The 23,963-nt window shown below is 39.1% G+C and overlaps 1 protein-coding gene across 6 annotated transcripts in view; it reads left to right on the top strand.

Moving 5' to 3' along the window:
* Positions 1 to 837: 837 nt before the first annotated feature.
* LOC122565091 (la-related protein 6-like) overlaps positions 838 to 23,963 on the top strand; it is a 58,487-nt gene continuing 35,361 nt past the window's right edge. For 3 of the 6 annotated variants that reach the window (XM_043720727.1, XM_043720728.1, XM_043720729.1), the window contains exons 1-5: positions 838 to 943; positions 1,427 to 1,480; positions 3,309 to 3,472; positions 4,886 to 5,093; positions 15,884 to 16,163. In XM_043720727.1, coding sequence (XP_043576662.1) covers positions 3,318 to 3,472; positions 4,886 to 5,093; positions 15,884 to 16,163 — 643 coding nt within the window. In that variant the 5' untranslated portion in view covers positions 838 to 943; positions 1,427 to 1,480; positions 3,309 to 3,317. Of the gene's footprint in view, positions 944 to 1,426; positions 1,481 to 3,308; positions 3,473 to 4,885; positions 5,094 to 14,512; positions 14,593 to 15,883; positions 17,362 to 23,963 lie in introns of those variants that run through there. The other 3 variants (XM_043720724.1, XM_043720725.1, XM_043720726.1) reach the window with 3 other exon arrangements.

Below are 23,963 nucleotides of genomic sequence, written 5' to 3'. Positions count from 1 at the left end.
TCAATGGAACAATATGCTGTTATTTATTATTTTACAAGATTGCCCAAATTAATTTCATATAAAATTCTTACATTTCACAGGTAGGAGAAACTATCAAACAACCATACAGGGCTAAATCTGTGCAACATAAGAGGTCAATGAACAGTTCACTGCACAATATGGCTAAAGCTGTGTAATTTGGCAGCAGGATGACAAGTTCAATGAGATACTACATTGGCCTGTAAATGGAAACCAGGATGGCAAATATCCAAAATTTGACATGTACATGAACTGTAATTTTACCTTGGGTAATTTTATACAGTCTATATATATATATATATATATATTCACTTTCTTCTGTTAACTGTTTACACTAACCTGATCTGTTAATGGTGTTGGCTTGATTTAGTATTGCTGTCCTGTGAAATGGCAATTTGCTAAAGGTTACTATTGCTAGTTATTACTTGCTGAATCTCAACTTTGTTTACCAAACTTGAGGGCCTATGAAAAAACAGTTCTGAGTGGGCTGTGTGATAAATGAATAAATGTCATATCTTAAATAATACAAAGTGACCATTATAAAATATATGACTGAGCACATACATTCTATTTTTTAATACAAGCCCCACACTACCACCAAACAGCCAGTAGTACTTTTTCATCCCCGAACAACCATGTCACATGCATGTAGGCATAGGACACAGTGAAGAATAATGAGTGCAGAAATTTTTATTTACATTCCATCACAAGGAAGACAGGAAATCATCTGAGTGGCCAGTGACAAGCAGTGCCCTGAGCATATACACTCTATAAATTAGACATCCATGTAGCCATTTGGTAGTATACTAATTAGGTTTTAATCAGCACAACTGGGTCCCTACAACTTGCACCTGATCTCCTCTACCTAGTTTTAAACTATTTTTTAAGTCAGTGTTGCCCTTAGATTCCACTGGTAATAATCTTGGTAATGTTTGTCTTGTGTACTTTTGCTTTTCTGTTGTGATTCAGAGTTATAAAGTTAGTCTTTGGTTTAAATCTTGTTCTTCAAAATAGCTAATTTCACACTTCTTGATGCAGCATTTTTGAATGGTTTTATTTTCCTCTTGTGCAGTATTAGGTTTTTAATTACTATCTTTACTAAATGGTTCAGAAAATCATTAATTCTAGCAAGTTCATTTCAGAATAGGGATGCCTATTCACCTGTGTTGACTTTTCATGCTGGCTTAAGTTTATTTTTAGCTTTTATTTTTTTAATTCTTACTTATAAGACTGTGTGTGTTTTTAGGTTAGAGTATTTTTAAAAATAAATATGATCACTGTTATCAGTATTCTGTTACTTAAATTGACACAATTTTAATGTTTAAGTTGAGTATTGTTTAACTATATTTTCTTTTCTTGGGAATGCAATAACTACTGTGTGATATAATGTTTCTATTTGCTCTCTTAGATATTTATTTGCTCTGCATTGGAGACAATCAATTTATCAATACTGGAAACCAAGGTAATCCTGTGTAAGATTATTTATTCTAGAACCTTTTAAAAGTGAATCTGGACTATATTTGAACCCAAGGGTAACACTCATTTCTTCTGTGAAGCTTATTCTGGTTGTTGTAGTTGTATATATCTTTAAATTTAATTTATTTTCCCAAGGTAAATGTTCTTGAGGGTTTTTTCTATTTTACTATGGTTAATTAGCTTCAGTGTTTGAGTTTGCTTTTAGTGACTTTATCTCGCAACAAGATGCTGTCTTATTAGGGTAGCATATTCCTTTTAATCTGTTGTGGGTGATTAAGAATAACTTTCCAAAAAACTGTCTACGCAAAGTATATTTTTTGTAAAATGAACACTCTTTGAATGTATGTTGGTGAAAATAGTTTGGCTTACGAAAAGAGTCTTTTTAAATGAAAGCCAAGTATTGATTTTTGCTAGATTTGGGTAAAAAATGCTTTTATCAATTCTTCATAGTTGGAGGTATTATTCTTTGTTCATAGTCATAGAGATATACAGCATGGAAACAGACCATTCGGTCCAACCTGTCCATGCCGACCAGATATTCCAACCCAATCTAGTCCCACCTGCCAGTGCCTGGCCCATATCCCTCCAAACCCTTCCTATTCATATACCCATCCAAATGCCTCTTAAATGTTGCAATTGTACCAGCCTCCACCACATCCTCTGGCACCTCATTCCATACATGTACCACCCTCTGTGTGAAAACGTTGCCCCTTAGGTCTCTTTTATATTTTTCCCTTCTCACCCTAAACCTATGCTCTCTAGTTCTGGACTCCCTGACCCCAGGGAAAAGACTTTGTCTATTTATCCTATCCATGCCCCTCCCTCAGCCTCCGACGCACCAGGGAAAACAGTCCCAGCCTGTTCAGCCTCTTCCTGTCGCTCAGATCCTCCAACCCTGGCAACATCCTTGTAAATCTTTTCTGAACCCTTTCAAGTTTCACAATATCTGTCCGCGAGGAAGGAAACCAGAATTGCACGCAATATTCCAACAGTGGCCTAACCAATGTCCTGTACAGCCGCAACATGACCTCCCAACTCCTGTACTCAGTACTCTGACCAAGAAAGGAAAGCATACCAAACGCCACCTTCGCTATCCTATCTACCTGTGACTCCACTTTCAAGGAGCTATGAACCTGCACTCCAAGGTCTCTTTGTTCAACACTCCCTATGACCTTACCATTAAGTGTATAAGTCCTGCTAAGATTTGCTTTCCCAAAATGCAGCACCTCACATTTATCTGAATTAAACTCCATCTGCCACTTCTCAGTCCATTGGCCATCTGGTCCAGATACTGTTGTAATCTGAGGTAACCCTCTTCGCTGTCCACTACACCTCCAATTTTGGTGTCATCTGCAAACTTACTAACTGTACACTTATGCTCGAATTCAAATCATTTATGTAAATGACAAAATGTAGAGGGCCCAGTACTGATCCTTGTGGCACTCCACTGGTCACAGGCCTCCAGTCTGAAAAACAACCCTCCACCACCACCCTCTGTCTTCTACCTTTGAGCCAGTTCTGTATCGAAATGGCTAGTTCTCCCTGTATTACATGAGATCTAACCTTGCTAATCAGTCTCCCATGGGGATCCTTGTCGAATGGCTTACTGAAGTCCAAATAGATCACATCCACTGTTCTGTTCAGAGTCTATCTTGAATGCTAAAACTGAAGTGGGATTACCTGTAATTGCATTTGAATGTAACAATATTTTAATTCTGAATGTTTAAACCACCTTGACCCTTCTAAAAATAAAACCTGGTTTAATTTCCTATTTAAGAATTAAATATTTGCTTCTGTGTTTTTGGTCTTTAAAGCTTGTTGCTATGTCATCTTCGGACTCTCCACCTTCTTGGTTAGGATCTCCTGCTAGTTGTAGTTCCCCAGTGCAAGTAGTAAGAGGAGGAATATTCCACTCGCATTTTCTGAAGAGGATCAGTAGTGAGGATGCTAGCGAGTTGCAATGCAACAGTGACCAACAGTAAGTCTGGCTGGCTAAAACTGTGGTGTGTGATGCTTCCTATTACAAGTATGATTTGTTGAACCATTGTAACTTCTGCTATTCAACTATCATCGCCAATCTGCACTCCACTCTGTTTAATTGTTTTTTTTTTCTTAAAATGGCAAACAGGGAAAATAAAATATTTATTTTTAGTCCCTGCAACCTTGCTAACACGTGTGATATTCTGTATATCAATGTAGTATATACTTTCCCTTGCACCAAACCCATGTGATGTCCAAGCGGGAAAAAATAAATAGTGAACTCTAACCTGGAAAGACAAATGTAGCTAACTCTTTTGATTGCTCGGAAATTAAAATGAGTTCAAAAGATCGTTCTAGCCTCAATTCTACACGAGGTGACTTCCTTTTTAAGTTTGAAATAGACTTTGCTCTTGAAAGAACTCGACAATTACATTAATCTTCGCCCTCAGTAACAGACTGAGAATTATTCTGGTGGAAAATGGACCACCTCCTGACATATAGCATTAAACTTAAATCTGTAATTCCTGAATCTCTTTCTAACATTTTAATTGTGCTGTAGCATTGAGGTAGAAATGAACACTTTTTTTTGTCAAGCTCTGTGGTCACAATAAACGTTTAAGGTCTTTTTACCAGCAACTATACCTTCTCTAAATTAAAAGATACGTAACTGTTTTTTTGTATTTGTGAGGAGTCAATCACAGGTTTCAGAGTTTGTGAAAAGAGCAACTTTACTATTTGCTAATCCCAAGAAGAAAAAAACTTGATGTTAAGTGAATGGCCTTTGAGCAGGTACAATGTTAAGGAGGTGCCAGGAAGGAGTACAGTGTCCAGTCGAAAGGAAGATAAAAGAATATATAGCGAATTCTTCATTCTTCCAGTTCTGGCTTTGTCTTGCACATTTTTGACCTTTTTCAGTGGCCATATGTTTAGCTAAACCAGCCTAAAACACTTGCTTCCATCCATAAATTTGCACTTTTGTTTTTGCGAAGAACCTGCTTAAAACACAAAGGATATTCTTAACCAGATTTTTATTCACCTAGCCTAAAATTTCCTCCTTATTTGTTTCATATCAATTTTTGATTTGTTACTTTCCAATCAAACTTTGTGCATTTAATGTGGAAAATTATTCAAACTGTTGTGCCATTCTCTAAAATATGGGATTTCAGTGTTGTAGGGAAACCTTCAACAGAGAGGTCTGGTAGGTTGAATGACATTTTTCTTATTGTTCCAAAGATTAAGCAACCTTTTGCAAATTGAATTTTATTATTAATAAACAAGTATATGCACTTTTGTACATTTTTAAAGGCTAGAAGTGAAAATTGACACATGATGGGTGAGATGAAGGCTAATTTTCTTTCTGCAATTAAACATTTTAATTAAGCATCTCATTTCCTTATTTTGTTTTGTGCAGTAATTCTTGTGATCTGTGTGAGACCAATGATTGCTTAGAGTGTAATGAATGGATTCCTCCCAACTCTGACACAATACAAAAAATAATTACTCAAGTTGAATTTTATCTATCTGATGAAAACCTCGCAGTGGATAGTTTTCTACTTAAACACATGAAGAGGAATAAAACGGGCTACATTAGTATTAAACTTCTCACTTCATTCAAAAAGGTAAGCATATTCTCATCTGAATTCAAACTGTCAAATTATGTTTCCAAAAGGATTTTGTGTTGAGTAATTTATTTCTGTAACTTGCCACTTATTTTTACTTAGACAAGCATCTTTTCTTTATAATGTGGAATTTGCAAGATGACATTTGATGCTTCTAACCAGTACTTTTCAGACTCCAATCATTATATTCTTGAATGGAATGCTGAGTTTGGAGTTTAAACTTGTACACTAACTCAAGGATGCCAGAAGTAAATGCTTTCATGATTTGATTATTACCCTTGTCTTCACTTTGCAACTTTGGTATTGCTAGATGCTATAACATTAGATTACTTACATTAGATTAGATTAGATTATTTACAGTGTGGAAACAGGCCCTTTGGCCCAACAAGTACACACCGACCTGCCGAAGCGTATAACACCCAGACCCATACTCCTACATTTACCCCTTGACCTAACACTATGGACAATTTAGCATGGTCAATTCACCTAACCTGCGCATTTTTGGATTGTGGGAGGAAACCGGAGGAAACCCACGCAGACACTGAGAGAATGTGCAAACTCCACACCGAGTTGCCTGAGGTGGGAATTGAACCCGGGTCTCTGGCGCTGTGAGGCAGAAGTGCTAACATGTTGGGCACTTGAGTGCTTAGGGGTTAGGATTAAGACTTTATCTTTATCTGCTTCAAGAGATGACATGACATGTTTAGAAATCCTGAGGGTTTCTCTGGCGCTGGCTATTGTAGCATCAGTGGTTAAAGGTATTCATCTGAAAATGTCTTGAAGGAAATTTGAGTCCATCTCAATTATATGTCTTCCTACACCATTAAGCTAGCCATAGTATCAAATGTGTTTCAGTCGATGAATGGCCAGATTCCACACTGTCGGGATTCTTATGATTCTTTGATTCCATGAACTAAGATCACTTAATACGTTTTTATTTTCTTTTGGAAGAGGAAAGTCCTTTGAACCATGATCAAAATGATGCAACACACTCGATGGTTGAATGGCCTAGTTTCTGCTTCTACATCTTATGGTGTACTCCCTTATTCCAAAGATCTTGTTGAAACTCCAGGCTGAAGAAATGTTAATTCCAATATTGTTGGAAGGAAGCTATAATTTGAGATTGCTTGAAAGCAAATGTTGATTTGAGCTGTGGTTAGCTTTATGGTTTAGATTGTGTTGCAAGTGATTTTCGTTTTAAAGTAGCTTGTCTGAAACTGAATTTAATCAAATCTTCCATATGAATGCTTATTTTCTTTGAGTTGTCTTGTTAGTCCAACATAACTTCAGAGCTACAAGAACATGGGAGTAATGATCTTTCCTGGAATTAAAACTTTACTATTGTTAAATTTGAAACTTTTAAAAAGTTGTTTTGACAATTTGTTGGTATGACTTGGAAATAAAACAGTGTGGACATATGGGCACCAACCTATTCTGGCTTAATCTTAAATTGAGGATCTGTATTTAAAACATGAAATAGATTCCAGTTTTGGCCTTACTTCAATTTGCTTGACAAAACGAACTATTTCAACTTATTTAATCAAGGTTTTTTTTCCCCTTTTTGGCACTATAAATTGGACTTTGATTTGAAATTATGTTAAACAACAGGTAGGAACGCAAAAATGTGGCTATTTTAACCCTTAATTCCAAAATGTGCTTCCTAAACTGCTACAGAGACAAAATAACTGGTTGGCAGTAACACCTTTTTAAAGGTGTCAAAGAGACTTGTTATCTTTGTGGTTACAAGATGACAATAAGAACCTGGCAAAATCTATAGACTCATTGTTATTTTTTCTCTCTCGTTTTGAAGAATTGACAGAAGTTTAAAAAGTCAGTTTCAAACCTTCTGGTGTATTTTGGAGAACTGACTGAGTACGCACTAGCCTGGGTTCAAAGGTTAGCATGCTGTGCAGTTTACAATTGAAGAACTATCACCTCAAAAACCCCTGTGCTGCAGGCAAAGAATCTCTCCTACTGACTGTTGGACTAGGTAGCATTGAGAGAAGTGGGAACATAATATACAAAACAAGATAAATGAGCCTGTAGCACAATTCACATTGGTCGGTACAATGTGCTGCAAGAGCTCAGGGCTGGGAACTAAATAGATAAAGGATCCACATCCATCCAAAAGGATGGGCGGCAGAGGCAGATTACCATCTTAGAAATGAAATTGTCAATAGCAAGAACTGAATAAGAAGGCATAGAATCTGTGTGGGTTGAATTGAGGAGCTGCAACAAAAGTCTGTAGGAGTTGTGTACAGTATGATGATGTGGGGAAGAAAATAAATCAGGAGATAAGAAAGGCACTATTAGAATAATCATGGATGACTTAAATATGCAGGTGGACTGGTAAAATTAAGGTGATGGCAGATCCTGAGAAAATCCTGCAATTCTCTCCCTAATGGCATTGTGGGTCAACCCATAGCAGCTGGGCTGCAATGGTTCAAGAAGGCAGCTCAGCACCACCTTCTCAAACGCACCTGGTGATGGGCAATAAATGCTGGCCAACCAGCAACATCCGCATCCCACCAAATTAATAAATAATAAAGCAATTTCTGGAATGACTAAACAATTGTTTTCTTTTCTGTCCTTTTGGAACACCTTGTGGTAGAACCCAAAATTGAACAGATAAATTTAGTGAAGCATAATGAGGTAGACTTCATTAGAGAGCTAAAGGTGAAGGAATAGGGGCCAGAGACCATAATGATAGAATTCACCTTTAGAGTGCACCTCTGAGTGCAATGGATGCCAAGACGGAATAATTTTCAAACAGGATAAACTTTCAACCTGTTGCCAACTTAGTCTATGGACACAAGGCATGAAAGTAGAGTTGAGGTCAAATCACTATCCTATTAAATGGCAGAGCAGGCTTGGGGCTAAATTTTTGCCTCCTAATCCTAGTTATATTTTACAATACTTTTGTCTGTTAGCATAAAGTCTGGATTGTGGCAATGCTTTTGGTACCTATTCCATACATTCTTGTGTACTATCCTGAATGTCTGCTCACTGTGTTGATGGTGTTGGGTGACCCTCATCATTTTGATTATATAAATTGACTGTACACTTTGGTACACCCACTCATTTGGTTTATGGAATGCTGTAGCTGTTTGGCTTCTCCGTGGCTCCTCATGATTTGTTTTAGCTTTTGCTTTTTTGCATTGATATTTCCAGTGCCCTTTGCCACATCTTATACAGTTACAGGCACCTAGAAAATGCCTAACTTTTGCAATAATGTTTGCCTGCATTGGCTATTGTGTTGAAAATGAATTTGTTACAGGCAGCCTGTCTACCTATTTGTACAACTTATTGTTTTGCTGTTTTTATACTTCCTGTGGTGTAACAACCTGTTTATGATGCCTTTTTTGATCTTGAGATAAACTCCTGATAGAATCTATTATTCTGTTGGCTAGCCCTGCCACCATAAAAAGTCACTCTGTTTTAACACCTTTTTTATTAATATCATTATACTACCTGATGCCCAAAGGACTTGAATTTAGACAATATGTTTGGGAGTTGAACTTCACTCATAATTGATCTTTGGTTTCTTTACTTCCATTATGGTAATCTGACAGCTTTTGTTCAGTTCATGAAGGCCCTCCTTGCCTAGAACTGCTTTCTTTACTGGCCTATTTATGTACTTCAGAAATATTGAAGTCCAAACAACAGCTTGTCAGTTAAAACATGTACCCCCCCCAATAGATTGCCTTCTCTTTCAATTGGTGGAAACATATTGTTGTCTGTCCAGAATTTTTTTGTAGGATTCTTTTTAATTCAATTTTTTTTTTTTTGGCCTTTAAGTTTCCTTTAGCAACACTTCTTTTTTGGGGGGGGGGTTAACCTTAGCATTGTAGTGTTTTTTTTTTTAGTAGCTACTGTTTGAGCTGGTCATGCATTTCTGCCAGAGCCATGGTGTTGCTATTGAGTTCTTTGTCTCCCCCACCACCAATCTTCTGCTGGTTTAATCCTTAGATCTGCCCATGAAGTAGTGATTTAGGCCCAAAAAAATGCTTAATGTTTTTGAAAGTAAAAGCAAACGGTTGAAAATTTCTGCTGGTTATTGGGAGCTGTTAATGGATAGATTCTTCCTGCCTCAAATGCAGTGAAAGATGCTGGAGAGGGACAATTGTCATGAATTTCTGACTTCTGTGCAGTTCTGCTTTAAAATAAGACCACTTGATATTTGTGGGTATCCATGTACCAGCCTGTATACAATTGACACATCTGTGTCCACTTAGAGTATGCTTCTGCACTGAAGGTAAGGTTTGGAAAGTTCTGGCAACTAACACCAGCATGCTGCTGCAAAGATACTTAGCATGTAGGGATGAGCATCCATCACATTTTGAACCAGGCTGCATCTCTGGCCTGCTTGCTTGATTTGTGGCAGTTTGGCTTGTGGACTAGTCATCAGTTATCAATGACAAAAGACTCTTACCTGCCAGCAATTGTATGATTGATTTGGTTCTCAGCTGCTTGACTGAACAAGATAAAGAGAAGCTATTCAGACCACTAGTGCTCTGTTCTCCACAGAAAAAGCCATTTTAAGCATGAAGAACACCTGTTTATCTTGTTGCTGTAAGCTCTGATTTTAGTCGGTACATCAGAGACACTTTACCAATGAACCCGCCATTCTGTGTGCCTCTTGTAAACAAGTGGAACAATTCAGTAAGATGGAAAACTGAGAAGCAGCATATTGATCAGCACCTGACCATCAACAAAGACCACCGAACTGCTTTCCCAGTCTTTCTTTGATCCATTTTCTCGTGTGTGGTTGAGGCATATAGTTTTAATTAGCAGTGTTTTATGCTGATTGCCTTAAATACTCCAGCTAAAGTAAATACTTGTGAGAAGTTATAGTTTTTCAAGTACTGAAACTTGATCCACACTGTCAACCTGGATCTAGAGACTGGTTGAGTTGTGACATTCCTGCTTGTTGCCAGTCTGATTAATTTGGACCCAGCTCCAGGAGGTGTTAAAACCAAAAGCTTTAATTTTAAGTGGCCAGTTAAATGGATTTGTTACAGTTCAACTGCTAGAACATATAACCCTTTTTTTTTTTGGAAAAAAGGGAAAACGTCAAGTTGATTTCTCTTCACGGATGCTGCCAGATGTGAGCTTTTCCAGCAATTTGTTTCTGATTTTACAACATCTGCAGTTGTCTCAATCTTTATTAAGCGAAAGGTGCTTATGCGAAAGTGAGATTCAAGAGTGCCTCTTCACTGCAAGGCTAAAGTGTAAATTTTTAATCGCCACTTTTTTATTTTGCATAAGTGTTGTGACATTGAGAACTGTCCACAGGAAAACCCGTCAAGCCACAGAATACATTTAGCCCTGCATCTACATCTGCAGGAAATGTGACCATCTGCAGCTCTTCAGTGTGGTTCAGTTGTAGAAGCAGCCGGACACACTGTGGTACATACAGCGGCAGAGAGAGTGATCAACACTTTTGGGAGGTGGTTAGGAGACAGCACACATCTCGAGTCTATGCTGCTGTTAAATATGTCGTCATGGCCAATCTGATTCTGGTATCACCCTGCCTTTCCTGTCTACACTCTACCCTCCTTGTCCTTGTTAATTGAGAATCCACCTCTATTGTCTCTTTTTTTTTCTATTCTTCAATGGAGTTGAGTTCCTGATTTCCACTTTTTAATGGGAAACTTTTCTTTTTAAATTTTAGACTGTGCCTTCTAACTCTTTTTTTCCCCTCCTTAACAGAAACATCCTCTCCACATCAAATCTGTCCCATTCCCTCAAAGTCCGTGTGGGCGGCATGGTGGCACAGTGGTTAGCATTGCTGCCTCACAGCGCCAGAGACCCGGGTTCAATTCCCGCCTCAGGCGACTGACTGACTGTGTGGAGTTTGCACGTTCTCCCCGTGTCTGCGTGGGTTTCCTCCGGGTGCTCCGGTTTCCTCCCACAGTCCAAAGATGTGCAGGGTCAGGTGAATTGGCCGTACTAAATTGCCCGTAGTGTTAGATAAGGGGTAAATGTAGGGGTATGGGTGGGTTTCGCTTCGGCGGGTTGGTGTGGACTTGTTGGGCCGAAGGGCCTGTTTCCACACTGTAATCTAATCTAATCTAAATCTAATCTAATCATGTTTCAATAGGGTTGCCCCTCTCATTCTTCTGAGCTTCAGTGGAAAGAGTTCAGATTTTCTTTTAAGGAACTCATTCCATTAATCAATCAAATTATGCCTCTTCTGAATAGTTTCTAATGCAATTATCACCTTTTTAAAATAAGGTGACTAGTACTATATACAGTATTTTTGGGTGTGGTCCTACCAATACTCTGCAACTCTTTCTACATTCTATTCCCTGTATTTTAGAAACGCAAATGGAACATCATCATTTAATCGCTTTCTATGTCTGCATAGCTACCTTTTTTTTATTGTGGTTGTGTACCAGGGCACCCAGATCCCTCTGTGCATCAGATGTTTTCTTTTGCAATCTCTTTCCATTTTAAATAATATTTTGCTTCTCTATTCTTGCAGCCAAAGTTAACTAATTGCACCTTCCTACATTATACCCCTAAACATTTCACCAATTAGCAGATTTCTTGTGTCCTCTTCACAACCTACTTAGAGTCATAGGGATGTATAGCAAGTAAACATAACTCTGCCTCTGGCAGCTCATTCCATACACATTCCACCCTCTGTGAAAATGTTGTCCCTTGTGACCCTTTTTATATCCTTCCCCTCTCACCCTAAACATATGCCCTCTAGTTCTGGAGTCCTCCACCTCACGGAAAAGACTTTGTCTATTTATCCTATTCATGCCCCTCATGATTTTATAAACCTCTGAGATCACCCCTCAGCCTCCAACGCTCCGGGGAAACAGCCCCACTCTACTCTACCTCTTTCAATAGCTCAAATCCTCCAACCGTGGCAACATCCTTGTAAATCTTTTGTGAACCCTTTCAAGTTTCACAACATCTTTCCGATAGGAAGGAGACCAGAATTGCACGCAATATTCCAACAGTGGCCTAACCCATGTCCTGTACAGCTGTAACAGACCTCCCAACTCCTGTACTCCATGCTCTGACCAATAAAGGAAAGCATGCCAAATGCTACCTTCACTATCCTATCTACCTACGACTCTATTTTCAAGGAGCTATGAACCTGTGCTCCAAGGTCTCTTTATTCAGCAACACTGCCTCGGACCTTACCGTGAAGTGTATAATTCCTGCTAAGATTTGTTTTCCTAAAATGTAGCACCTCGTATTTATCTAAATTTTAACCCCATCTGCCACTCCTCAGCCCATCTGGTCCAGATCCTGTTGTAATCTAAGGTAGCTTTTATCCTTTACCTTTTTTGCCATTAGCAAATTCTGCAGCCATACTTTCAGCCCCATTTATCCATATCACTGATATAGATTATAAATAGTTCAAGGCTGCAGAACTGATCCCTGTGTAGCACTCCATTCATTATATCGTAACAAACTGAAAGACCTTTTGCCTCCCAACCAGTTCTCTACTCATTCCAATATTTTATCCACTATCCACTATCTAATGAGCTCCTATTTTAATTTTCTAATGTGGCACCTCGATCAAATGCCTTTTGAAAATACAAGTACAACACAACTACCTATTCAACCTTGTCCACATTGCTTTTTCGTTAAAGATATTAATATAGCATCTTTATTAGAAAGCCAGATTGACTATACCTGATTGCATTGTGATGGAAGTGTCCTGCTGTAAGTTCCTGAATAGACTTTATCACTTTTCCCATGGCCAATGTTAAGTAAACTAGTTCCCTTTCTTGAGTAGATTTACATGCAGCTTTTGTATTCTGATCGGACATTTGGTTGTGCTTGCTAAAATTTCCATTTGCTTTCCATTTCGGCTGTTTGTTTTAAAAGATGATGTCCATCAGGGCCTGCAACCTTTGCAGTTTAGTTCAAATAATAATCTCCTGACCATTTCCTGGTAATTATAATTGTTTAAAGTTGCTTCCTTTTGAATTTGGGAGTTGGGATATCATGTTGAGGTCATATAGGACATTGACGAGGCCTCCTCTGGAGTGTGGTGTATAGTTGGTCACAGTTATAGGAAGAATATTATTAAATTGGAGCGGGTACAGAAAGATTTTACCAGGATGTGGCCATGAATGGAGGGTTTGAGATATAAAGGTAGACTGGAAATGCTGGGGCTCTTTTTTTTTCCCCCTGGAGCTTTATTGCAGTTTATAAAATTAAGGGGCATAGGTAAGGTGAATGACTATGTTCTTTTTACAAGGCCTTGCTAACTTCCAGCTGAGCCCTACTTAATCTTGAGAACCTTGAACTTGGAGTCCCATTTTGTGTTTGTTTCAGATTTTTGAAGCTTTCCCCTGTAATGAAATAGCTTATCTCTATTCTTCCTACAAAAATGTATTATCTCACAGCATGAGGAATTTGACACCAAATTAAACAGCAGATCCTCAGAATTTGGTAATCCTTATGTTGTTAGAAAAACCAGATGCAAATTGGAATGGGATAAACGTGATTAGAGATGAATGCCTGGCTCAAAGTCTGTTGTGGGGGAAATAGGTTCCAGTTCATGGAACACTAGCATTAGTACTAGGATGAGGGTTCTGCTGCAGGAAGGACTTCATCTGCACCATACTCGTACTGGTCTTGGAGCTGTTTTGTTTTTGTAAATATATTTATTAGCAATTTTTTTAACTTTACAAACAGTCAATCACAAATATCAGTATAATAAAAAAACACAAATTACAATACAATCTACTAACTACTAACCTACTCTATAATACAAAGCAAACCCTAAAACTGCAAAGCAACGCCTAAAAAAGCAAAGTACAGAACAGCTATGCTTGGTGCAAGGCTCCCAAACAAAAGAGCGGGAACATTGTATACATACCCGTATTAACTTGGGAGACCCCCCCCCAGGGCTTGACAAATCTAATCATCCTGGTTAAACAAATGCCCTAGTTAAGATAACTGATAAGTCTATATCCAAATAACTCCAGTAGGGCTGCCATGTCTTATAAAAATTGTCTGTTGTGTGGTGCACCATGTTTGTGAAAAGGTCCAAGGGAATGTGCTCCATAATTAATTTCTGCCTTCCCCGCAAGCTCGGTGGGTTCTTGGACACCCAATTCACCAGATATCTTGGAGCTGTTTAATGAAGTGTGGAGGTCTTTGCAGTAAAGAATTGGGCAAAGGAGTCACTTGTAGGGGAAGGTTTTGTGAATTTAAGTGAGAAGATGAAATAACAATGAAGTTAATTGGATAATGGCAATAAGGGACAGTAATGACAAACTTAAGTGTCAATAATGGAGGCCAGATTTTTAAAATTTAATTTTTCAGAATTGAACTGAATTTAAGGGCTACAGTTGCATTCCCACAGAATTCTCTCTGTAATGTAGGTAAACTCTCATTTCAAATAGAAATTCCTATATTTACAGACTTGCAGACAACTGCTACGAAGAAACCAAAGCTGAGACATTCTGAATGTCCAAAGATGTATATCTGTCAGGAAGGACAGGCAACTTTGGAAAAGCTGGTAGGGTAGCTCTTAACTTACTAAAAAAAATTGTACAAAATACTTATCTGCATCTACTCTGCTTTCCTTTGGTTCGGCACATAATCTCTAAAGAGGGAAACCAGTTAGCACTGAGATGAGAATTTTTAGTTACTTGGAAGTTCTGAATATTTGGGATTTGCTGCTTGGAAGCTCCATTTTGAGTATGGTTGATTTTGTATAACCAACGAAGAGAGATAGGGATATTGTGTGTGTTGGGAGCAAATTGGAGTGGATGGGTCAGCCATAATCTCATTGAATTGCATATTTCTGCTCCTGTGTTCCTATTACAACTTGCTTTGTCCAATGGTGTGGTTACTATTAAAGGGCCTATAAACCACAGTTTCTCTCAAGTGACTATTTTGTTTTTTTACCATAAGCCCTTAAACTCTGGAATTTCCTATCTTTTTGGCCTCTTAAAGTATCAATATAAAAATAACACATGTACATTTTAGCCACTTGCCCAACAGATCCTATATGGGAAATAAAAACAAATATACAAGAGAACCTCAGCAAACCTGGTGGCATTCTGTGGAGAGAAAAAGTTAACATTTCCAATCCAACATGACTCTTCTTTGGAATTTGTGGTAATCGAATTATTTTGTTTCATAAACATTCTAGTGAAACACCTTGCAACGTTTTGCTGTTAGCTACTATATAAACAGAAGTAACTTTTTCCCATATTCATCCTAGGTCTAATTCCAGCTCCTCTTCTGTTTTATTTCAATGTTGTTGTTTTATCTGTACACTTTTTTTCAGTATCCTCCTGGTGACTTCTACTGCTTGACTCAGCATTAATTCTCAAATTGATCTGTTGATTCGGTGGGGGGGAAAGATGTTCAGGTCTGTGGAGAAGCAAGATGAGGCTGAAAGTGGATTGCACAGTGAGTGCAGCAAGAAGAAAACATTATTGGCTATGGAGAGACTAGATCTCTGTGGCAGCAAGATTCTTGCGATATAGGAATTGATGCTATTGTAATCACCATTTAAAAATGTAAGATGTTTACACTTTGCTGTATAAAACCTCTTAAAAGATAGGGTTTTCATATTTCTGGTGACTAATTATCACAGAATACTTCTGTGCAGTAAAAGCTGGCAGTCTACAGTTTAAAGATCACTTTGGTGTTAATGAATTTTTCCATTCTCATTTAACCTCCTGCAGTGTTTGCAAAATTCTTTAAATTCCAAAGTGTTACTTTTAAAATAGTTAAAATTACTTAATCTTCACACTAATCCACAATTCGGAATTACTGTGTGTTTGCTTGCCTTTTAGGTGAAATGCTTGACTAAAGACTGGAAGGCAACAGCTTATGCACTGAATTATTCCAAATTACTAGAAATCAATCCAGAAGGGACAAAGATTCGCCGAAAAATTCCAGTACCAGATTTCCTCCTCTCAGTACCACCAAGTAAACGTATATTGGCATGGAATCTTAATAAGTACTTTCCAGAGAAGAATAATGAAATGTGGGGCCGTATAAACATCATGGAAACAGCAATGAAAATCTTTGCTATTTATGGTCCAATCAGTTCAATTCGCATTTTGCAACCAGGTAAGGAAATTCCTGCTGAGCTGAAAAAGTATAGGTTGAAGTATCCAGAAGTTGGAACCAAAGTTTGTGTTTTGATTGAATATGAATGTTATGAAGGTGCTAAAAATGCTTATGATGAACTTGGCAAAAAACACTGTCATGATGGTGAAAATCTAAAAGTTGTAATATTGACAGGCAAAGGTACTAAAAAAATAAGTTGCATTGATACAGATGAATCTGAGGATTTAAAGAAATCAACTCCTAAAAAGCCTTTAAGAGGGCCCACAAAGATGGAGCAGATGCAATATACTCTGGAAGAGTCTGTTTATAGTTCTTCAGAATCTGATGGTGCTAATTCACCTGCTTCTATCCAAAGATACCTGCAGCATAAAACATGTGGTGTCTGTAATTGTGTTAGTCAAATGTCAAATCCAAGCTCTGTTCCATGTAGTCAGTCATGTATTGACCATCATTGTGGTCCATGCACTCACTGCAAAAGCCTAGTTTATCACCATCCATCACCCAAAACAGATTTTTTTGGACCAGGATCTTGGCCCAGCCCAGGTACAAGTCCTGAATTTAACAAGACGTTTCTTGACCATTGGTCAGATAATGTAAAATGTTCTGGAAGTCCCTGGGTACAAAGGCGTAAGCTAGCTGCCAGTCAGGCTGCTCCTGTAGAAATTAACCAAATGTGTAAGCAGTCAGTCAGGAAGCATCAAAGTGGTTCAAGCCTACCTCCTGGATTAGTCAGACTTCCTTTTGGCCCAGATGGCACTAAAGGTTTTCATAATAGCATTGGAAGAGGGAAAATAGTTCTAAGGCACTAATTTTATATTTGAACTAGCCTCTTTAGACAAGCCTGAGTCACTTGAGAGCTAAGGTTTAATGGCCTTTGTGTGACTTGCAGCATAGTTTGCTGGAACCTGAGGTGTAGGTATGTGATTTTTGTTTCTCTTGCAATGTACCTAAAACAGCTCTGAGGGTATGCTTCTGAAATTGAAATATAAATGTGACTTTTATGACAGTGTAGCTGTGATAAATTTTAGGTTTTTTTTTGAATTGCTACCTACTTGTTATGCTGTGCAAAACAACATTGTACAGAATTAATGACCAGCTTGATTGGTGGGTGAGGGGTGGTATGGTAAACTGTTATACTGTAAGATTGAAGCATGTACATGTGACATTTCCTTGATTGCTACTCAAATAAATAATTGCATAGTGAAGTGGTTGTTCTATAATTATTGAAACTAAAGTGCTTTATATTCTGGAATTGTTAAGTAACCATGGTGGAAAAGTGCACATTATGACTTGTATTGCAAGGCAATACATCCTAATTTCAACTATTTCTAATGGAACCAACTGGGATATCTTGTGTGTGTATACACTGCCACCAACCTTTGTGGACACTAGTACAAATTGTTGCATTGAAATGAATGCCAATAGCTTGAGCAGAAGTTAGGCTCTACCTTAGTTGAATGATTGATTGTTAATAGCTAATTACATTTAAATCTCTGATAAATAGCTCTCTTGACCTACTGGTTAAACTTGAAATTAAATACAAATTACTAGTACTACATTCTAATGCACAACTTGAACAACTACGTAACACTTTGATAGCACACTGAAGACTGGTAAGCTCATCCCAGGAACAGTACACTACACTATGCTCATGGGATGGAAGATATGTCAATTGATCCTTTTTCAGGTCCTAATTGCCTTGATACAACTCCTCTAGTCCCTGTTATAAATTTTGATCTGGTCCAGCGGGACTGATCCAAGTCTATAATAATATTAATGCCCTAAATGCAGAAAAAGCAAGACCTCACAAGTTTAAATATTTAAGATCATTTGGTCAATTTTAGCCCATCTGTCTGAAAAAGTCTGGTTTTATTCTTTTCCTCATTTACCTGATCTGAAAGGGAGGGTGTTGGTGGTGTCAGGAGCTGAGTTGTAACCAATGTGCATCATGGTGCACCAGTATATTAATCCATGTCTGCCAATAATGCAGACCTCCATGTCATTAGCAGCTAGCTTCAGCTTTCAGAGGAGATCACTTATTTCCTTAAGAGCATTCTATGAACGATGTGCTCTATTTTAAAAATTCTTTCCAGAATTGTCTCCACTAGAATGTTGGTATAGGTTGTCCAGCATCAGACTATCTAAGCTCTAATTAAATACCATCTGGTCTTGGAAAATGTTATTTCTCCTCTTCCAGTCTGTCTCCATTAAGTGTTTCAGTAACCTTTTTTACAGTAGGCCCAGCATTGATCATTTCCCAATATGATCTCTATTCCTCAAAGATTATTCAGCTGAAACATGCTGCAATTAATTCTTTCAATCCAATACTATTTAACGCATACAACAATGCTCATGGTGTGCATGATTGAATAAAGGTTGGCTCAAATGACTGAAGATGGATGTCAGGAGCTTGCAGAAGTCCTGATATAAATTCCCATGCAAATCTGCATGAGAAGCTTATATTGATGGGCAGTTTCTTTTATTCCCTGGGAATCTCTAATTCCAAGGTAGAATTGGAGATGTTGGAGGATTCCATGGATTACTTATTTTTGTAGTTACCCAGGAGACTTTAAATCTTTTGTCACTATCTTTCTCTTGACTGGACTACTTCTCCATCCACTGGTTCACCCATTCATTAGTATTCAAAAATTGGATCTGTAAATTTGCCATACAGAAACTGAAGCCAAATAAGAGGATGTTAGTGTCATTCTCCTGATTCTACTCTGCTTTGTGGTTCCAAAGATGGAACTCTGAAGACTCTGGAAATAGTAAAATTGAATTGGGGTATTTTGAGTACAGCTGTAATTACTTGAAACCTATTGCACAGGGGATCCCAAGCTTCTGTCACAACACTGAAAGTCTTGCAGAAACTCTGGAACTACTGACCTCCTCCTCACAATGAATGGCATCGTGGCAACGGCCTCAGTACTCAACACCAACAACTGCCAATCTCCAAACACCATCCTACAACTAATCCGCTTTATCCTCGATCACGTCTTCACCTTTGACAACCAGTTCTTCTCCCAGACACTCCGAACAGCCATGGGGACCAAATTTGCACCAAGATGCCAACATCTTTATGAACAGGTTCAAACAAGACTTCTCTACACAGAATCTCTAACCAACATTTATACACCAGGTACATTGATGACATTTTCTCCCTCTGGACCCATGGCGAGGAGTCACTGATAAAACTACACACAGTGACATCAACTTTCATCTCACCATGGACCACTCTCTATTATCTGTCTCCTTCTTGAACACATGCATCTCCATCAAGGATGGACACCTCAGCACCACACTCTACCACAAACCCACAGACAACCTCAAATGCTACATTTCTCCAGCTTCCACCCAAAACATGAAAACAGCCATCCCCTATGGACAAGTCCTATGCGTACACTGGATCTGCTCAGATGAGGAGGAACGTGACAGGCACCTGTAAGTACTCAGGGATGCCCTCACAAGATCTGGGTATGATGTTCAACTCATCGACTGCCAGTTCCGACATGCCACAGCAAAGAACTGTAATGACCTCCTCAGGAGACAGACACGTGCTGCAACCGACAGGGTACCCTTCGTTGTTCAGTACTTCCCAGGAACTGAAACTAAACCATGTTCTTCGTGACCTGCAACACATGCTCCATGAGGATGAGCACCACGCCAAGACCTTACCCACAACTCCACTGCTTGCCTTTAAACAACCGCCAAACCTCAAACAGATCATTGTTTGTAGTAAGCTGCCTGGCTTTCAGGACAACTCCATACAACCCTGTCACAGGCACTGCAAGATGTGTCAGAGTGTGGACATGGATACCACCATTCCACATGGGGACAGATCCCACCATGTATGTGGCAGGTACTCCTGTGACTCAGCCAACGTTGTCCATCTTATACGTTGCAGGCAAGGATGCCCTGAGGCATGGTACATTGGGGAAACTGAGCAAAGGCTATGGCAACGGATGAATGGGCACTGTGCAGCAATCAGACAGGAGTGTTCCCTCCCAGTTGTGGAACGCTTCAGCGGTCCAGGACATTTGACCTCTGACCTTTTTTTGGGTGACCATCCTCCAAGGCGGACTTCAGGACAGGCAGCAGCGAAAAGTGGCTGAGCAGAGGCTGATAGCTAAGTTCCATAGTCATAGGGAGGGCCTCAACCGGGACCTTGGGTTCATGTCACACTGCAGGTGACCACCATTACACTATGCACACGCACACAGGCAACCTCTGAGACTTAGACCACTCTACACTCCCTACACACACAGACCCACATGCACACATATATTTTGTGGGGTGAATTTGTACTTGCAGAGTTACATTGTACTTTGCTCAAAAACTGCATGAATTCATGTAAAACTGTTATCTCCCTTTTTAGATTAGAATCAATCTAAACATGGCATAGACTGAGAACACGGGGCTAACACCTTCAACATATTGTCTAGCTAACACCAATTGTTACAGCTAACCTGAATCTCTCATTCCCTTTTTAATACACTCCTTGAAACTTCCTTTTTGGTTATCTGACCTAAGATCGTGTTTTATATAGCACAGTGATGCTTTATTTAATAATTCGCATGATGATGTTTGTTAAAGGTGCTGTATGAATACAAATTGGATGAGGAAACACTATTTTTGGGGAATCTGAAGGACTAGGAGCTCAATGTTTCAGCTTGAACTGAGAAGAGAAAAGGAATCCTGGTTTAACACTTGCAGTTTCAGGAGGCATATCAATAATGTATCATTGACATTGATGATGTGGGTAGATAAAGGAATAACTTCCTGCAAGCAGAATTTTAGGGAGTTAAGAAATAAGCAAGACTCAAAAGTCAGTAATCTCTGGAATACTTCTGGTCCCATGTGCTACTGAGTATAGAAATAGGAAATAAGTCCAGGCGAATGTGCAGCTGGTGACATGATCCAGGAAGAAGGGATTTAGATTTTTGGCCATTGGGACCATTTTTGCTGGCAGTGGAACCTGAACAAGGTAAATGGATTGCATCTGAATCTGAGTGGCACCAGCATCCTTGTAGGAAGGCTGGTCAATGCTGTTGCAGTGTTTTTAATCTAACTTGACAGAGGGTGAGAGCCAGAGAGACTATTCAGCAGGAGGAGATAGCAGGGGAGTTTAGAAAGCTTCGAAATTATAAACTTGTAGTACACAAGGGAGTTTAACCATTTTAGATGGTATTTACTTGAATGCAAGGAGTGCAATGAGCAAGGCAGATAAGTTGAGGCCCAAATTTTAAAATAGGAGTGTGTTATCATTGCTATCACTGAAAGAGAGGTTTTTAGATTAGACTTGTTTCCCTACAGTTTGGAAGCAAGCCATTTGACCCAACAAGTCTACACCAGATTCATTTCCCTACATTTTACCAATGACTAATGCATCTAACATGGCAAATTCCCCTGACTGGCACACATTTGGATTGTGGGAGGAAAGCGGAGCCCCTGGGGGGCAAACCCCATGTGGATACTGAGAATGTGCAAACTCCACACAGACAGTCACCTGAGGTGGGAATCAATCCTAGGTCTGTGGCACTGAGGCAGCAGTGCTAACCACTGAGCCATTGTGTCGCCCTGGGTAGTACTGGCAACTTCCTATATTCCAGGATATAGGATCTACAGACGACAAGAAGGAAATAGAGGAGAAGGTGTCACTATATTGACCAGGAATTAATTGTAGCAATAAGGAGGAATGACATCTTAGAAATAGAACCATGTGAGTAGAACTTAAAGGAGCAAGTACATTGCTTGGAGTGTATTGTAGATCTCTGAACAGAGAGAAATAGAACTGAAATTTGTCTACATATCTGTAGTGTAAAAATAGAGGATTTCAACTTCCCTGATATTAATTTGGGTTGTCATAGTAAGTTTTTGAGGGAGTGTAATTCTTAAATTCTGTGTTCAGGAGAACTCTCTTTTTTTTTTAAAGCCAGTATGTAGAAATCAGTGCAAGAGTTAGGACAGTCCTGGTCTCCATTTTAGCAAAAAAGCTGGACAAGTGGTTGAAGAATCGATGGGGGATCATTTTGCAATCAACCATCATAACCTCATTAGATTTAAGGTTGTATGGAAAAGGACAATCTGCCTAAAATCAAACTTCTAAACTAGTGGGAGATGTTTTTCAAGTAATAAAATCAATGCATGCTTCAAGTTCATGCTGGCCAAATTAAAGTGTCAAAGAAGTGAGACTATTTGAAGGGAATAGAGACTACAGGGTCAACATCTTCCAGTAAAGACAATGATACCAACACATCCCACAAGCCCTGGGTATAAAGTGATGCACAGAATTGGATAAAGAGAAAAAGGGAGGCTTATGCCAGATACGAAGAGTTCAAAACAACAGGAACCCTAGAATACAGGATATGCAAATGGAATCTTGAAAAGGAAATCGAGCATAAAAAGAAGCATGCAAGATTGATGGCAGGTAAAATAAAGGAACGTACTACATATTTACAAATGTATTAAGGACAACCATGGACTAAGTAGGGCCTATTAGTGACCACAGTGGTAGTTTACATAAGGGACCGGTGGGGATACTGGATTCTAAATCCAGGGCTTGTTGAGCTTTGTCAAAGGGTCAGTTAGACTCGAAACGTCAGCTCTTTTCTCTCCTTACAGATGCTGCCAGACCTGCTGAGATTTTACAGCATTTTCTCTTTTGGATTCTAAATAAGACTTTGGTGCTCACTAGTGAGAGAGACTATATAATGTGGGTACAGAAATCAGGGAGAAGACCTGTGATGTTAACATAGACGGGAAGAAGATGCTGACCTGCTGGTCAGGTGAACTGATCTGTGGCAATTCAATCTAGATAGGCATAAGCTGATGCACTTGGGCAGGACAAACAAGGGAATAAATGATGAATGGTAGTACCCTGAGAAGCACTGAGGATCAGAGGTACCTTGGTGTGCATGCCCATTTGTCCTTTTAAAGTAGCAGGATAAGCAGATAGTGTTAAGAAGACATTTGGGATACTTGCCTGTATTAGTTGAGATACAGATTTTAAAGAGTAGGGAGGGGATGCTGAAACTGCATTAAAAATGTCCTTAGGCTGGAGCTGGAATATTGTGTGCAGTTTTAGAATACACACTTATAGGAGGTTAAAGATCACACAACATCAGGTTATAGTCAAACAGGCTTAATTGGAAGCACACTCGCTTTTGGAGCGACGCTCCTTAATCAGGTGATAGTGGAGGGCTCAATCCTAACACAGAATTTATAGCCTATAAATTCTGTTAGGATTGAGCTCTCCACTATCACCTGATTAAGGAGCGTCGCTCCAAAAGCGAGTGTGCTTCCAATTAAACCTGTTGGACAATAACCTGGTGTTGTGATTTTTTAACTTTGTACACCCCAGTCCAACACTGGCATCTCCATCATTTATAGGAGAGATGTGATAACAGTGGAGAGAGTGCAGAGAAGATTTACCAGGTGGATGCCTGGGCTGCAGAGTTTTCTTTTATGGAGAAAGATTGGATACACTGGGTTGTTTTCCTTGGAGTAGAGGGGGCTGTGGAGGAGGGTGCATGATTTGAGATCTATAAAATTTTTGAGGGGAACATACAAGGAATGTTGCCCCTTGCTGGAAGGATCAATGATAGATTTAAGGTAAGGGGTAGGACGCTTTGAGGGGATGAGATTTTTTTTTTGCTGAGAATGGTGGGAATCTGGAATTCACTGACTATAATACAGTCTTCATCTTCAGAATTGGAAGTCAATTCTATGATTGGTGTATTGATGCAAAACCTTGGAGCAGCTGTGCACTTTGGTTCTAATCTACCCTGGTCACTCTTGCAG

Source organism: Chiloscyllium plagiosum, chromosome 31 (genome assembly GCF_004010195.1).
Source record: "Chiloscyllium plagiosum isolate BGI_BamShark_2017 chromosome 31, ASM401019v2, whole genome shotgun sequence".
Classification (NCBI taxonomy): Eukaryota; Metazoa; Chordata; class Chondrichthyes; order Orectolobiformes; family Hemiscylliidae; genus Chiloscyllium; species Chiloscyllium plagiosum.
The sequence above is the reverse complement of the archived record's forward strand: the minus strand, read 5'-3'. Positions and strand labels throughout refer to the sequence as shown.